This window comes from Arachis hypogaea, chromosome 10 (genome assembly GCF_003086295.3).
Source record: "Arachis hypogaea cultivar Tifrunner chromosome 10, arahy.Tifrunner.gnm2.J5K5, whole genome shotgun sequence".
Classification (NCBI taxonomy): domain Eukaryota; kingdom Viridiplantae; phylum Streptophyta; class Magnoliopsida; order Fabales; family Fabaceae; genus Arachis; species Arachis hypogaea.
Window position 1 is genome coordinate 3,960,720 of NC_092045.1, and position 18,397 is coordinate 3,979,116.

The 18,397-nt window shown below is 29.4% G+C and overlaps 2 protein-coding genes and 3 long non-coding RNA genes across 5 annotated transcripts; 1 reads left to right on the plus strand and 4 right to left on the minus strand.

Moving 5' to 3' along the window:
• Positions 1–804: 804 nt before the first annotated feature.
• On the minus strand, positions 805–4,133 carry LOC112714736 (uncharacterized). The gene is made up of 4 exons (XR_003159341.2): positions 3,963–4,133; positions 3,817–3,870; positions 3,583–3,740; positions 805–1,082 (listed from the first exon to the last, which is right to left on the minus strand). It is a non-coding gene; the product is annotated as an uncharacterized lncRNA (long non-coding RNA).
• A 1,853-nt stretch (positions 4,134–5,986) lies between these two features.
• LOC112717189 (pathogenesis-related protein PRB1-3-like) lies at positions 5,987–6,511 on the minus strand. The gene has a single exon (XM_025769289.2). It carries the CDS (start codon positions 6,509–6,511, stop codon positions 5,987–5,989), a length of 525 nt encoding a protein of 174 aa, XP_025625074.2.
• Positions 6,512–9,144: 2,633 nt separating this feature from the next.
• LOC140175795 (uncharacterized) lies at positions 9,145–11,357 on the minus strand. Its single transcript, XR_011866393.1, has 2 exons — positions 11,172–11,357; positions 9,145–10,845 (listed from the first exon to the last, which is right to left on the minus strand). It is a non-coding gene; the product is annotated as an uncharacterized lncRNA (long non-coding RNA).
• Positions 11,358–13,148: 1,791 nt separating this feature from the next.
• On the minus strand, positions 13,149–13,586 carry LOC112717191 (pathogenesis-related protein PRB1-3-like). Its single transcript, XM_025769290.1, has one exon. It carries the CDS (start codon positions 13,584–13,586, stop codon positions 13,149–13,151), a length of 438 nt encoding a protein of 145 aa, XP_025625075.1.
• Positions 13,587–15,446: 1,860 nt separating this feature from the next.
• Positions 15,447–16,995, plus strand: LOC140175450 (uncharacterized). Its single transcript, XR_011866255.1, has 2 exons — positions 15,447–15,629; positions 16,642–16,995. It is a non-coding gene; the product is annotated as an uncharacterized lncRNA (long non-coding RNA).
• The last annotated feature ends 1,402 nt before the right edge of the window (positions 16,996–18,397 follow it).

Consider the following 18,397-nt stretch of genomic DNA (forward strand, 5'->3'; position numbering starts at 1 on the left):
TTATGATCTTAAGAAAGGTTGTGTAAGTCCCTAACCTTGTTATCGATTTTTGTAGTGTTAGCCTTCATATTATGAATTTGATTCATATATAATTCGGATGATAAATTATTTGGTGACGTGCTTCCTTTTTTACTGTGATATACTTGTTTATTATTATTATTATTATTATTATTATTATTATTATTATTATTATTATTATTATGTACATTAAAAAATAACAGGCCAAATTATTGCCATAACATAATAGAAGTATGGAAGTTTATCATTCTTCTCTAATAGAGGAAACAAAATTCTTTTCAATAGTTTATTTAACGTTTAGTAGAATAAAAATAAATTTTATTAGAATAAATTTTAGTACGAGTTTAATATTTTTATTCATCATAAAATATTTATAGAATTACTCGTAGATAAATTTTGGAAAAAAACCATGATTTTTAATTTTATTTTTAAATAAACTTTATTTTTAATTTTATTTTTTAATAATATTAATTTTTTACCGTATATAATTATTCAGTTATTTTGTAATCATATATAAATAAATTACTCTTAATAAGTGTAACGCCCTATTACACAGAATTTTACGCTTAAGTCGTAGAACAGAGGTAATGTGGTATTACAGACCTCTAAACAACAAAATAAATACATAATAGAGAAGAAGATAATATAATAGGAGACTTGAAACAAAATGGTAAACAAAAATCGCAAAATGAAAAGCGCAACGCTCAACGGAAAGGATTACTTCCGTGCTAAGAAACCTAATAAGAACATGATGAAGATAAGCAAAGGAATGAAGGAAAGCAAGGAAACAGCATAACTAGCCCCTGACTCAACCTACGAAGCTAAGGCTAGCCAGAGGATATATATATACATATAAACATACATAGGTATTCTCAAAATACACCAAAATACCATGGTAAACTCCTATCTCTCCGTCAACCTCTAAGAGGAGCAGCATACATAAGTTACTTGAAGAGTAAGCTAAATACATATATACATATATACAAACAGAAACCAAAATACGCCCAGGGACTACTTCGCTTCCTAGAATCCAGACGCCTAGCGAGGAGCCTCTCGACCTACATCTGAAAAACAACAATACAATATGGAATGAGAACCGGAGGTTCTCAGCATGGTAAAAGTGCCACGCGTATAATAAATAAAGTCCTGAGAATGCCATAGGCAATCCTAGAACTCCGTTATTTAGTTATCCAACTTAAGTTCTAAACAGAAGCCATAAACTGGAGTAGGTATTCTATATCTACCTAACTTACTTAAGTTCAATCCTAACGTAACACCAAACTGTTTCTCCATTTTCTCTATTTTCTCCACCATTCATAATGCAATAGAAACAAGCAACCAAACAAGTTCACGCACAGGTAATGAGCAGATAGTACAAATAGCAAGTATAACAGGTAGCATGTGATATATATCAATTAGGCAAACCCAGAAAATACATAGCAATCAAAACAAACAAATGCATATAATGCATGCCTGTCTTATGGCTGATGGGGCCATCTATCGGTTATCCAGCCAACCCGATAAGTCCGAAAACCTCAGACTGTACCCCGTCGTGTATCCCCAAGAGTCTATGCATAGAGTTCACATTCAACTATCATATAATCACTCAATGGGGGCTATCCATACCCAGAAATTTATACGTGCCCGGTCACCCTTACGACGTAGGGTCAACAGAGTATCGAGATTCAACCTGGAACACGAGATGGCGAGCCACGGTTCTTACCCAGGGAAACTCGTATCTCAGATATCATTATTCATAAGCCATAGTAATTATTATCAATACAGCATCAAATATCAAGCCTTAGCGTTAAACTTTGTCTTCTCGGACCCATGATTATCACTAAGACATCCTCGACACTCTATTTTCTTTTCTGTTTTTAATATAACAAATGAACTCGGAATTAGCAAACTTTATGTCCAGAAGTTCACCTCGGAATAAACTTTCTAACGAACTAAAAATCATAATTTTCTGATTTAACTAGCCTCAGAAATAGAGGAAAAACTCTGACTGCTCTGCAGTGCATAGAAACCAGAAAACAGCAGCAGCATACGATATCTAAAATTTCATATAAAATTTAAATTAAATCCAATAGCCTTAAAAATTAATATGGTTCAATTTAACATATCCAGGTTTCTTTTCCAATTGATTTCAGGTCAAAAACATTTTTAATGAAGGAGTTATGTAACTTGGAAGTTGAGTAACTTTCTGCAGAATTCTGTTTTAAAAACCAATGAACATGTCCTTTTCCAAGTCCCATAACTCACTCATTAAAACATGAACAGCTCTACAATTTAAATCACAACTGTTAAGCATAATTAATTTTTATCTCCAATTGGTTGCACCTGAATATCCATCCATAATCAGAAGTTATAAACTCTCAAAGTTGCTGATCTAAGAAAACAGAATCTGGCTTTTATTGTATAACACATCGTAGTTCAAAAATTCATATCTTTAAAACCACAAGCCCAACCATTCTAAAATTTTATGACATTAAAATAATAGGACTAAAACTTTATTTAAAATTGGTTTCATTTTAAAATTCGTCTTGAAACATTCGCAGCAGAGCCAACAAGTTACTGCTGTTTTAAAAATCATGCAGTAAAAATCAGATTCCACGACTACAATTTGAAAATTTCCCATAAATCATATATTTAATGAAAAGATCCCAAATCCTCCAGTTTAGTTTCAAATATTCCGAGGTTTAACCAGGACTTGGTTTTACGCAATTCCGATCATCACAGAATTAGTTATAGCATATGCAATACCGCCACAACATAATTCTATATCCTTATTAACAAACACCATTCATCAAAAATTCATATCTTTAAAACCACAAGCCCAACCATTCTAAAATTTTATGACGTTAAAATAATAGGACTAAAGCTTTATTTAAAATTGGTTTCATTTCAAAATTCATCTTGAAACATTCGCAGCAGAGCCAACAAGTTACTGCTGTTTTAAAAATCATGCTGTAAAAATCAGATTCCACAACTACAATTTGAAAATTCACCATAAATCATATATTTAACGAAAAGATCCCAAATTCTTCAGTTTAGTTCCAAATATTCCGAGGTTTAACCAGGACTTGGTTTTACGCAATTCCGATCATCACAGAATTAGTTATAGCATATGCAATACCGCCACAACACAATTCTATATCCTTATTAACAAACACCATTCATAATCTTCGAATTCAAAAAAAATCCATTAACCCATTCCCTTCATTCATTCATAACCAATCATAAATCAACTTCAACCAATTAAACAAGCCATAACCACCAAATTCCATTAACATAATTCAACTCTCATTAATGATCTCAAGCTTACATATTTGACACTGGAAAATTATAATCATAACTTCCATCACTAACTCAATTTCAAGAGTGCACAATTAACAATTTCAACACCTCATAAATTCTAATACAAGTTCATCCACCATTTATGCCAACATCATCATAAGATTAATCATTAAATGCAATAATCAATTCAACTTATCCTATGGTTCCTCTAACCTAAGTTTTCACAACACCGTAAATATTAAACGTGCGAAACTTAAACCATACCTTGGCCGATCACTTAGTTCACCCAAGGCAGCCTCACAACTCAAAATTATAGCCCCTCCAAGCTCAATCAAACAGCCCCAAAACAAGCCTTGGTCACCAACAAACCTCCAAATAATCCCAATTCAATTCCAATGCATAAACACCCACTTAACCTACACCTAATACATATATATATGTTCCAATTCAGTTTTTCATTACAAATACAAGATTGAGCTAGAGTTAGGGCGTTCTTACCATATCCATATGCTCAATAGCTTGAACCCACAAGTTCCGGAAGCTAACTTGAATCTAGAACACAAAAATTTGACAAGATTCACCATAGGTTTTCAAGTTTACCAAAGAAAGAGGGATAGATATTCTGAACCTAATAGGAAGCTTACCAGTGAAATTGTTTGGATAGAAAGGTAGAGCTCGACGCACTGAGCGCGTGGCCGCAAACGGTGCGGCGATCGGAGCCCGGATGAAGGAGTTATGGTGGATCCAAGGTTGTGAGGGTTGAGAGCTCCTCCTCCCTTCCCCAATTCTGTTTATGTCCATTGCATGCAATGGGGAAGAAGGAGAGCTGCTGTTTTGTTTTAATATTCGGGTCCGGTTGGACCCACGGGCTCGGTTCAACCGGTTCGGTCCTTTCAGTCCGATTTTTGAGTTAAATTTTTGAAATTGATATCAAAATTTTCGTTTCGACGAGCTCTATCCTATTCTGATATTAGTTTTGTATTTTAGCTTTCCTAATTAAAATTCAATTTATTAACTAATAATTTACCGATTTTAGCGGGGTTTACAATAAGACTTTTTTGTGTTATTCAATTATCTTTTTTAAAAAAATAATTAATTATTAAAATAATTAAACTTTTCACAACAAAAATAATAAAAAAATTATGAACAAAAAAATTAACCATCCTGATAATTTTTGTATTTTTATTCATATTTTAATTATAAACATAAATATAATTTAATTATATTATTTATGAAATATGACTATAAATGTAGATAAAATTTAGTTATTACTTATATATAGTTTCATTGTATTGTATTGCTTATAAAGTTTGATTATAATTATAACAATAGAATTGTTCTTGTATTTTTATATGTGTGACTAATTGGTGGTGTTAAAACATTACTCTTAATTATAAATAAGGTTTATAATTAAAAAAATCAAAGATTCAATTAAAAAGATATGAAAAAAATGATGTTAAAATATTCTAACTCTTTAAAATAAAATTTTTTGAAATTCAATTAAAAATTATTTAAATTTTAAACTCAATAAAAATTTATATTCAATATGTTTTGTATTAAATATATTTAATAACCTATTATATCATATTGGTTGAAATTAGTTTTTATAATGTTAATTTTTTAATAACACTTTATTAGAAAAAACCATCTTTTTAGAATTTTTTAAAAACTAATTAATATTATATATATTTTGTTACATTACATCTTGTTATAAAAAAATTATTTATTTCTAATACTTATATTAAAAATAAAAACAAAATTTAAATTAGTAAATTATAGTAATTGTTTTATATATTATACGAATAAAAATTAATTATTTTTTTATTTATAAAAATTTTAAGAGCTTGTTATATATATATAGATGAATGTGATATATTTTTTTACGTAAATAATTTTTTAAAAAAATTAATAATTAATTTATTACTTTTTTTGTTTTAGTCAAAATTAAATATTTTTTATTGTTTTTGGAAAGAAAATCTTTTGAGGAATTTAATAATATGTGGTGAGAAATACGAAATAAATTATACAGAAACTAATTAAAACACAACATAAAAACATCTTTAAAAAAAAACATTTTAAACGTTTTTATCTGAGTGGCCCTTAAAAAAAAAGTAGCCCTATCTCTTCATAAGTCGAAAAAAAACCTCTATCTTGATTAAAATCTTTTGTTTTAAGTTAAAAATACTTGCCGTTTGTTTTCGAGTATACTAGCTAGGCGCTTTGTAGCATGCAAATTAAATTGCTATTATTTTTCCTTTAAAGTCCACGTTGTATTTTTCTTTTCTTTTTCTTTATTTTTTGAGTCAAATAATCTAATTAGTAATTACTATTAAAAAGTGTCCATCATGCATGTTCTTAATTCATCAATCCCATGGGAAGTTTTTATTAAGCAAAGCACTATTAATTCATAAACAACAAAAACTTAAGTTCGAATCATCACAGAGAGAGAGAGAGAGAGAGAACAAGCTAGTTATTTGGAAATTCGATTTTGAGCTTTTGGCATGATTTAAAATTTTTTTACATGAATGATTCTCTTTAATTTTATGGAATAATGACAAGAACCGATGAACCATGATGACAATATTTTCCTAAAAATAGCTGCTAGTATATATAGGTTATAGAGTATAGAGTATAGAGGAGGAATATATAGATGAGTTTAATCCGATAATTAATGCATTATTGAGTAGGGGCGTTGAGCTGGAAAGTTGCCGCCAGGATGATAATAACAAGCAACAAGGGTGCCTTCATTATTGTGGCAGTCACCTCTTGCGCAACCTAAATAAGTTGATGCACCCCAAACAACTTGAACGTAACAATGACAACTGGCAGGGTTACCATCAATGCATTTGTTAGATTTGGGGTCATAGTTTCGTCCCTGTGCTACCCATGCCTTCACTGCAGATGCTGCTGAAGCATGATACGGATTATATCCAGAGTTTCGGCCGTAGATACTATTAGACGAATAATGAGGCGTTGACATTAGTCCTCTACAATTTGCAATATGTTCATTCACAAATTCATGAGCAAGTGATTCTAGTTGTTTGTCCCACTTCAATGGCTTAACTCCAACTTTAGCACGTGCAACATTATGACCTTCAAGATAGTCCTCTGGAAAAGTTTGACTCGGTGAGCACAAAGGAATAATGCTTACTAAACTTATTACTATCATCGAAATCTTCAACAACCTTTTCATTCTCTTAGCTCTAAAGGGAAAAGAAATTCGATGATTATTGCAAAAATTAAATTGTCATTGTGTTTAGTGTTCCATTCATGGATATATATAATAACCATGCAATGATTTATTGGAGGTTCAAAAGGCCAGTAACAAAATGAAACAATATGTATAAATAATATAATATTTACCAATAGTCTAATCAAGTAAAAGTGCAAAATCAATGATAATAACGATGAGACATTTAGTTTTGATTATTTTTCGATGTTTCATAATAGCGATGAGACATTTAGTTTTTTATTCGACTGTATGTACACAAGTTTTCTTTTTTAATGCTTCAAGCTAAGGATCATAGGTTTTATTTGAATTGTTAAGCTCTTGGCTTGTTCATTTTTGCTTCGCCAATAATTAAAATTATATTAATTTTTCTTGTTATTAGCTTTCTAAAAATTATAATATTTTTAAAAAAATTAACTCAAACAATTTAAAATAATTTTATTTAATTTTTATTAATTATTACTAAAAAATTATATAATATTGATTATAATAAATATATAATTATGAATATTATACATATAAAATTATGAGTATTATGTCAAATGAAATAACTTAATTATTAGTATTCCCATTTTAAAAACATAGAACATACTTAAATAGATAGCTATCTTTACAAATACCTTTTCATCATCTATTTTCGACTATATATACATGGTATATTGTTAATTTGATCATTAAAATTTACTTGTCATTATCTTATTATAACTAAAACAGTTTTTTTAATTTATATAAAAGAGTCCCGCTAGAGAGACAATGAGTATCTATACAATATGTACAATGAGCTGTTTATTTGGCCCAATATATATTAATAATGTAAATTAAACATTATTATCCCTAATTTCTAGTTGCTTTTTGTGATATTTACCCCCAATTTACTCCAAATTCTTTCACATTAACCCTTCATCACCCACCATTACCTACTCTCCAAAAAACTCCATTATTTGTTCCGCAGAAAAACCACCATTTCTCCGCTGCCCTGCCATGTGCGCAGCAACCTGCGTTCTACCGCTCTATTTCTGCGCGACGTGTAGCCTCCGTTCCTACTGACCGGAACTGTCGCGCTCCGCCTCCTCGCGCCAATGCCCTCGCTGGAAGAACCTCCATCACTCCTCACGCGACCGAACATCCGTGACCTGCAACTGTCAGCGTCGCCGACGTGAGTTGCAGCCCCGAATCCCGTGCTCGCATCATCCCAGCGCTGCTGCCTGAGTCTTGTTGAATTACTCGAAGAATAAACATCCATGAAAACTGAGAAAGTGAACATCCAAAATCATACAAAAACGAACATCTAATGTGAACGTGTATAAATCATAACCAGCAATCATCGTCTACAACTAAGCACCCAAGAATAACCATCCACGTTCACAGAGAAAGTGAACATCCGGCGACAGGAAGAAGGCACAAACCGGTTGCAATGGAGGCGCTGGACGTCCGGGTTACTGCGGTGCTGCGAGGTCGACTCACACAATATGCGCGTCCTCCCTACGTACGGTGGCCTGTGTGTACAACGGTGCCAGTCGGAAGAGTGTCGGCGCGATGTCCGATAGCGACTAATAACCGTGGCGACACTGTACTGACTTTTGTTTCAAGGAGAGAGTGAGAGAAGAGTTTACACCATATTGAGAGAGAGAAATAATCCCAATTTGATTGAATCATAATTTGATTTAAATTTTAAATGGAAACTACTCAAAATTAATTAATTGCCATAACTATTCAAAATTAATTACTTGCCACCATAACTAACGGGAATCATGATTTAATTCAAATTTTAAATTGAAAACTACTCAAAATTAATTAATTGCCTCTAATTTAATTCTAATTTCAATTTTATCCCATTATACACGACTACACATTGTATAGAACATACATTACTCCTTATACTTTTCCTATATAAAATTATAGAATTCTCTCTCACTCTCCTTTTCCTCTTAACTTACTCTTACTCTCTTTTTTTTTTTATCTTCCATTCTATTTTATATATCATCTATTATTCTTTTCTATTATCTTAATCTAATATTTTTGTCTATTACATTTTACATATTACCAAATTAAATAATCAATATATAGCATATCTTATTTTATAATTAAAATAAAAAATTCCCAAAATTCATGCATCTTTCTCTTTTACTAATATATATCATCAAATAAAAAAAAGTATAATATACCATTTAATACCATAAAAAATAAAAAAATCAAAATAATAGGCCAAAATTTCAATAATATAAGAACACGTCAACAATATCAATTGATTGTCAATTTATTTTAATTATAATTGTTAAAATCAGACTGATCGATTTGACAAAAAATTCAATCAATCGAATTTTATATCAATCTAGTATAATATTTTGATTATTAAGAAAAAAAACTGACAGAATTGATTAAAATCAGACAAAATCAATATAAACTAATACAAATTAGTTAAAACTACAAGTCAATAATTAACAGAAAAAAACTCTTCCTAAGTTTAAATTTAAATCTTTTTATATTATTTTTTTTAAATATATAACATATGCAAAATAAATTATATTTTTAAAATTTATATTTATTAATTATAATTTAAACAGTTCAACTAATAACTTATTAATTAAATCAATAAATTAATAAACTAGTAATTTAATTACCAATTCATCAGTTCTGACAACTACAATCCTAACTAAGCAATCCCTGACCAACCCTGACTGACTACCAACCGATCTATTTCAATTGACTTTCGACCAATCTCTCCCAAACGGCTCCACTCATTAACCCACTAGCCTTATCACATTCAATTGCCTTCAGCCAAAACAATGAACAATTCATTCAAATAGTCTTTCCATAAAATTCCTTCCTCACCGAAAAGGTATCACTAACTATTCTTTATTGAATGTCATGGTAGCTGCCATACCTACTATGGAAGATTAGAAATCGAGTCTTGCAAGTAAACTCAGATTGAGAATTGACATTTTCTTCAACCTCTGAGATCCATAGCCTTTGAAAACTGCCATTGCCCTCTCAACTTTTTCTTGTATATGTGTCATTAATAATATATAGCTTATCATCTATATTAAGTTTACATCAAAATCAGTCACTAATATAAAATATACATTGAAAATAAGTTAATATTTGTCTCCATTATATATATACACACAGACATAAATCAAGCTTGATTCAAACTTACTGTTTTTGCTACTTTGTGAAATTAACTTGTTTGTGTAAAAACTCACTTAGTACATAAGGCAAAAAGTCTTTGGAGAGCACACAATCACAGTTTAAACTAAAATAATCATAAAAAGGACTACAAGGCCAACAATCTTAGTAAAATATGCACTTATATTATTAAATGTAGCGAAGAAAGCAATGAGTTTAATTTGGTTGTATGAGAAAAAATTGTATATTCTTGTTATATTTTAATGATTACAACAATTTAATATATACAAGAAGAAAAAACTATACAACTCATTAAAACAAACAAATCTAGAAAATGAATCTTATCCTAACAAAAAGACGAGTTACCTTATTCTAGAATAATTAGAAAAAAGGCATGAGACAAAAAAAAAAAGAAAAAAATTTGAAATTATTCTGATGGTTGATCTTCAGCCCGATTCTATTGGATTAATCATGATGATTGGTTCAATATGTCCTACAAGATGGAAGATGGTATAGATAAAAAATTCTTAACATGGATAAATTAGTGTAGAACAATTTAATTGGGAGAGGCTTGGTGAATATAATGGCAAATTGGCCAGAAGAAGGAACTGGAAGTAACTTCATGAAACCCTCTTCTGCCTTTCGATGGACCAAATGATAATTGACTTCTAAATACTTTGTATGCTAATGAAAAAAATAGATTGGTAGCTGTATGAAGAGCACTTATTTGATTGTTGTAGAATAAAACAAAAAGGCAGTCACATGAGACATGAAAAAAACCCAGCAAATTTAATATCCATAAAATCTCACATCTTGTTATCCAAGAAATAAGAGAGTTACCCAAGATCCGGACGATGAGTATCCGAACAGCCTACCCAGTCGGAATCACTAAAACCATAAATTTGAAGAGTTGGATCTTTGGGGAGGAGAAGCCCTTTGCCCGGACTATTCTTAAGGTACCAGAGAACCTGAAGAGCTGCCTTGTAGTGCTTCTAAGTTGGAGTCACCATAAACTGACTCAATTGTTGAGTGGCGTAATAAGTGATATCTAACTTTGCGGTGGTTAGATAAATTAAATGACCAACCAAGCAACAATAAACAAACGAATGTTGGAGGAGAGGGCTATCATCCTTAGATAGTTTGGTAGTACTGTCCGTTGGAATTCCAACAGGCTTGGCACCCAAAAGGCCACAGTCAGATAAAAGATCCAAACAGTATTTATGTTGTGATAAAGATATACCAGTACTAGAATGAGCAATTTCAATATCAAGAAGCTAAGTATTCCAGTGTCCCCAAAATTTTTATCTTAAAATGATCATCTAAGGTGTTAGCTTTTTTCTTTTTTTCATTTTAGATACTTAGTTATCAGTGAGCACAATGTCATCAACATATATCAATAAAATTGTAATTTCTTTGTCTTTAATCTTAATAAAGAAATTATAATCAAATAAGGTTTGTTAATATTCACATGAGATTAATAAAATAAAGCTTTTCATACCACATTTAGCTGGATTGCCAAAGACCATGCAGAGACTCTTGGTTCGTTCGACCAAATGAAAAACAGGAGGAAGCTACATATAAACAACCTCAAAAAAATCGCCAAGCAAAAATTAAAGGCATTCTTGACGTTCAGTTGTTGAATGGGCCATTTTTTAATATTGAAGTCAGAAGATGAGGAGGATGGAGAAAAAAAATTTTGAATTATACAGAACTTATTAGCATACATGCATCGAAAATTCTTAAACAATATACTTAAATATCTTCGTGTTACACCCAAATTTGTTGTAAATACAGAAAAATGTTTCCTCTAATGCTGCATTTTTTCTTTTTTTTTTTCCTTATTTCTTTCTTTCTTTTAGTTGAATGAACGTAAGTTCATCATCTTCCAATAAAATTTATAGCATTATGTGTTTCTTCTTCTTCTTTGTTTGATTTTTTTGTTTTTATTCTTGTTAAGAGAGTAAAACAAGAAAAAACTTGAGAAGGTAAAACAAAAAAAGATGATGATGATGATGATGATGATGAAAAAGAAGAAGAAGAAGCAGCAGAAGATGACGAGGAAGGAGAGGAAGAGTTTTGAATTATGTAGAACTTATCATCAGTACATATACACCGAAAATTCTTAAACAATACACTTAAATATCTTTGTCTTACACCCAAATTTACTGCAAATACAGAAAAATATTTTCTTTAATACAGAATTATTTACATTACATTCAATTCAAACCATCAATGATGAACAACAATTTTCACAAACAAAAACAACATTATTCACCTAGAAAATCATAAACTACTAACGAAAATATTAACTAGAATCGAACAACAAATTTTATGGCAAAAGTTTTGGATTAGGCAACATCATCAATATGGCAAAAATTTCTTCGATAACGATAACGACGCTACATATAAGAAGAAGACAACGATGCTATAACAATGATGATGAAAATGATGGAGAAGAAAGAAGATAAAAAAGAAGGAGAAAAAAGTTCAACGAGAAAACAAAAAGAGGAGGAGGTGGTGTTGGTAATGACGATAACAAAAGAAAAAAATAACGAAAAAAAAGAAAGAAGAAGAAGACGAAATGTCAGAAGAAGAAGAAGAAAAAGAAGAATGTACAAGATGTATGAATGTAAATGACTTGTATGTGGAGAATAATTCTTTTGAGTATATTAAGCACTTTGTAACATGCAAAGTAAATTGCTATTATTTTTTCCTTTAAAATCCACATTGTATTTTTCTTTTTTTTTTTTGAGTCAAATAATCTAATTACTATTAAAAAGTGTCCATCATGCATGTTCTTACTTCACCAATCCCATGGGAAGTTTTTATTAAGCAAAACACTGTATTAATTCATAAACAACAAAAACTTAAGTTCAAATAATCACTTTTCGTAAGAGAGAGAACAAGCTAGTTATTTGGAAATTCGATTTAGAGCTTTTGGCATGATTTAAAATTTTTTTACATGAATAATTCTCTTTATTTTTATGGAATAATGTAAAACTTCATTTGTTTTGTAGTTACCAATATAATGACAAGAACCAATGAACCATCATGACTTAATATGTGGATTTTGTTAGGTAGGCAGTAATTTTCATAAATAATAAATTTTAAAATTTGTTCAATAAAATAAAAAATACACTATCGTCCTACAAAAATTACAAAAATCATAATTAAAAAAAATTACCATATGCATAATTGCATTATTTACTAAATTTATTGTTTACTTATACTTTTCATAATATTTTCCTAAAAATAGCTAGTATAGGTTATAGAGTATGAATTTGAAATTCACTTTAAAAAGTAAAGTGTGATATCTCATCATTGATTTTATAGGTCGGACTAAAAATAAATATGAAAGAGAAACTATTCAATGATAGAAAATTATACTTTACTCTCTAAAATAAAATTCAAACTTTAGAGAATCCAAATTCATAGAGTACAGAGGAGGAATATATAGATGAGTTTAATCCGATAATTAATGCACTGAGTAGGGGCGTTGAGCTGGAAAGTTGGCGCTAGGATAATAATAACAAGTAACAAGGGTGCCTTCATTATTGTGGCACTCCCCTCTTGCGCAACCTAAATAAGTTGATGCACCCCAAACAATTTGAACGTAGCAATGACAACTGGCAGGGTTACCATCAATGCATTTGTTAGATTTGTGCTCATACTGTCGTTTCTGTGCTACCCAATACGCCACTGCAGATGCTATTGTACCACGAAACGGACTATATCCTAAGTTTTGGCCGTAGATACCACTATAAAACTCAGTCGGCGTAGACATTATTCCTCTACAATTTGCAATATGTTCATTCACAAACTCATGAGCATGTGATTCTAGTTTTTTGTCCCACTTCAATGGCGTAACTCCAACTTCAGCACGTGCAGCATTATGAACTACAAGATAGTCCATTGGAAAATTTTGACTTAATAAGCACGATGGAATAATGCTTACGAAACTTATTACCATCAACGAAATCTTCAACAACCTTTTCATTCTCTTAGCTCTAAATTAGGGAAAAGAAATTCGAAGATTGCAAAAATTAAATATCATTGTGTTTAGTGTTCGATTCATGGATATATATAATAACCATGCAATGATTTATTGGAGGTTCAAAAGGCCAGTAACAAAATGAAACAAATTGTATATATACATAATATAATATTAATTTTAGAACGATGATAATAACGATGATACATTTAGTTTTGATTATTTTTCCATGTTTCATAATAGCGATGAGACATTTAGTTTTGATTCGGCTGTATATATGTACACAAGTTTTCTTTTTTTAATGCTTCAAGGATCATAGGTTTTATTTGAATTATTAAGCTCTTGGCTTGTTCATTTTTGCTTCTCCAATAATTAAAATTATATTAATTTTATTTGTTATTAGTTTTTTAAAAATAATAATATTTAAAAGATAATAAAAAATGAACTCAAACGATCTAAAATTATTTTATTTAATTTTTATTAAATATTATTAAAATAATTATATAATATTTATTATAAAAAATATAAAATTATGAGTATTATTATATGTCAAATGAAATAACTTAATTAGTATTACCATTTTAAAAACATAAAAGATACATAAATAGATAGCTATCTTTACAAATACTTTTTCATCATCTATTTTCGACTATATACATGGTATATTGTTAATTTGATAACTAAAATTTACTTGCCATATCTTATTATAATTAAAATACTTTTTTTTATATAAAATTATAGAATTCTCTATCTCATTCTCCTTTTTCTCTTAACTTACTCTTACTTTTTTTTATCTTCCATTCTATTTTATATATCATCTGTTATTCTTTTCTATAATCTTAATCTATTATTTTGTCTATTACATTTTGCATATTACCAAATTAAATAATTAAAATATTCCATATCTTATTTTATAATTAAAATTAAAAAAAATATTTCCCAAAATTCATTCATCTTTCTTTATCTCTTTTTCTAATATATATTACCAAATAAAAAAAAGTTTAATATGCCATTTAATATAATAAGAAAAATTTTAAAAAGGAAATCAGAATAATAGTCTAAAATTCTAATATAAAAACACATTAACAATATCAACTGACTGTCAACTTGTCTTAATTATAGTTTTTAAATTCGGATTGATTGGTTTGACAAAAAAATCAGTCAACAATCGAATTCTATATCGATATAGTATAATATTTTGACCATTTAAAAAAATCCGACAAAACCAATTAAAATTGGACAATGCGTTAATATTTAACTCATCAATTATACTAAATTTATATCAAAATCAATTACTAATATAAAATATATATTTAAATATAAAATATATATTAAAAATAAGTTAATATTTGTCTCCATTATATATCCACAGACATAGATCAAGCTTGATTTAAATTTACTGTTTGTGCTTCTTTGTGAAATTAACTTGTTTGTGTAGTGAAAACTTTTCAATGGATCTTGGAAGCAGTAATTGTGATCGCGATCATATATACATATATAGAAGACGATGAATGCTTTAATATATGATTTGAGTAGTATTGATAGCAGACTTTTTAATTAGAAAAAAAAAGTTTCATGAAAAGGTACTCATTACATAAGGCAAAAAGCCTTTGGAGAGCACAATCACCGTTTAAACTAAAATAATCATAATTAAAGAACTACAAGGCCAACAATATTATTATATATGTGTACTTGTCATTTTGTCTGCATGCATTATCTTATTTTATTATATTTCACGCACGTAAGGACTTATTATTCCTTTTCCTCGATCTCTCAGTATGTTGTCCTTATTCAGTAGTAGGGAACATTCTAATTTAGTTTCTATTGCTCATCAGCTCCTTTGTTTTTCTCTAGAAAAACTTTATCATGATTGAGTAGAGAGACAATCTAAACTGATCCAAAGTGATTCTCTTTTCAGCGATTTTGGCTTGGTGATGACCTTTTGAAGTCTTTATACAAGCTGAGGTAACCTTTTAAAAACGTTGTCTATAATATAGAAAAGTGTTGTTTTTTATTAAACAACACTTTTTAACAAAATTTAACGTTTTTTGGGAGTTAGCTATACGATCGTTACTTTTGGTCTAAGGCAACATTTTTGTGTATTAAAAGAAATCCTTTTTATGACAACATTCAAAAAACGTACTTTAGGAGACCCAAACACAACGCTTTAGATAAGACTTTATGACAACACTTTTTACGAGTTGTATTTTCTAATACATAAAGAAACACTTGTCCAAATTTTTTTAAATTGCATTTTCATATACCTAAAGCAACACTTGTATAAGTTTTTTCTGATTATTTTTTCATATACCTAAAGCAACACTTGTCCAAATTTTTTTAAGTTGCTTTTTTCATAGACCTAAAACAACACTTATCTAAATTTATTTGCAGTTGTCTTTTTTTAATACCTAAAGCAACACTTTATTGAATTTTTCTTAGGTTATCTTTTTTTATATCTAAAGCAATATATTTTTTACCTTTATTATATGTATATGACATTTGAAAAATATATAGCACACACTAATAATATTTAAATATTTAAATTTAATTTAATCAATATAGAGAGAATAAGCTAATAATATATATTGTATATATATAGAAAGGTCTTCCAAATGCCAATTAACATACTTGCTAAGTTACCAAGTCAAATAAATAACAAACATAAGTAACAGAATACATATTTTTCTCATGATGAATTTAAACAAAAAAAAATTAGTTTTTTTATTTGAAACCAAAAAGACTTTGTACTTCACCATTGTGCCAAGAATTGCCTTTATCTCTTCAGAAAACTTCATCCAACCATAAGCAAGCTGCAGTCAAATCTAAATGGACAGCAGGAGCACTCTCATCAATCATCATCATATTAGCTTGGTGTATATTGATTGAGAACTTGTACCTATTGACAGTGCGAATTTGTACCTATTGACAGTAAGAATGCAGAATGTAATTCTAGCTTGGTGTATATTGATTGATGCAGAATGTAGAATGCAGAATGTAGAATGAAGAATGCAGAACATATAATCAAGAGTGTATCCAATTGAGACAAGAGCATTAACTAGGTTCTGATTTTCTTTAAGTACTCTATTGCAGTAATAAATAATGGTAATAGAACAATGAAATAATGTAAATCAATACTGATGATGATTTTTATCCAAATAATAATTTAGATGAACCTTCATTGAATGCGTGAGAATATCCTATCAAAACAAGACAAGATAGAATGGATTTTATATTTTAATTAGCATAAGAATATGAAGGCCTGTGTAAAGAAACTTCAAAATTATTCTGACATTCTGTGCTATTTAATCCTAAATATTCTCTCTAATTAGCACTTCTTTGTGTGTTGCTCTATACAGCAAGATTGTTTACAATGTTTGCGCAGGATTTTTAGCCTCTTAGTTAATCTCTATATCACTCTATATTATTATTTTTATTTGCTCATATATATATATATATATATATATATATATATATATATATATATAACACTTTTATTACACAGCAATAATAATCTGTAGATCATTACTAAGCTAGTACTATAATATGGGTCGTATTGCTACAAGTGTTGTCATGCTATTACTTCTTTTAGGCAACACTTTCTTATTAGCAACACATGTGAGCATCCAAAATTATTTGAAAGGAGCCATACACTAAAATACTGAAATTTAGTTTTTTCACAGAATAGCACATTAAAGAATAGTAACTCACGTTTTTTCAAAGAACAGCAAATTAGACAGTAGCAAAGTATACACATGAAGATGGGAATTGCGAAAGCTATTTATGAGCAACAAGAACAAGATCCACAGAATTCCAATAATGTTAAGAGCAGTAAGGATAGTTCAATATATTACGTATGCACATGAAGATGGGAATTGCGAAAGCTATTTATGTTATGAGAAGCACTAACATTGTCTTTCTTATTTTTTAAAATACAGCACTAACATAGATACACAGTAGTAACAAGTGCAGAAAATTAGCATTACCATAATAAACAAGTCAAAGAAAAGTTCTAACATTCATTCATTCATGGTTATGCTGAGTGAGGTTCCACCAACTGACCTTCCTTTACAACTTTGCGATGATCCAACCCAACAAAATCGAGATTTAGATGTGGGAAAAGGTACTGAACTTGATCAACAGCGTTCTGAAACGACACCTTCATCAATTTGTTCCATTTTTGAAGAAGAAATGTTCCACCACATCTTTATTATGAGCCAATGTTAAGCTAATATACAAAGGTATTTGTGAGAATAAATAGCATGAGACTTTGCAGTTCTTTTTTAAATTAAAAAAATAGAAAAAATGAGACTTAATCATCCATTTAGTATTCAAATTATAAAATGAATTTTTTAAATCCAAACAAATTAATAGTAAATAACTAGCAACAAACCTATGGCTAGTTGAAACCAATTAACATTCCAATTAATCACCATGCCATGACTAATAAACACCTATAAAAAGTTATTTTACAATTCAAAACACAGTTACACAAGTCCTATGTAAAATTTGCACATACTTCAAAAACATTAGAATACCTTAGAAGGTTTAGCATCCCATAAAAACACTCGCAATCGAAATTGAGGCAAGCCATATGCTCCAGCAGCCAGAATTCCCAAGCTACACCCAATATTACATCGGCATCTACCTACAAGACAACAATGATGATATATATGACATCCAATAGCATTTAGAAGAAAACTAAAGAAAAAAATAGACACCTTGAAAATTAAAAT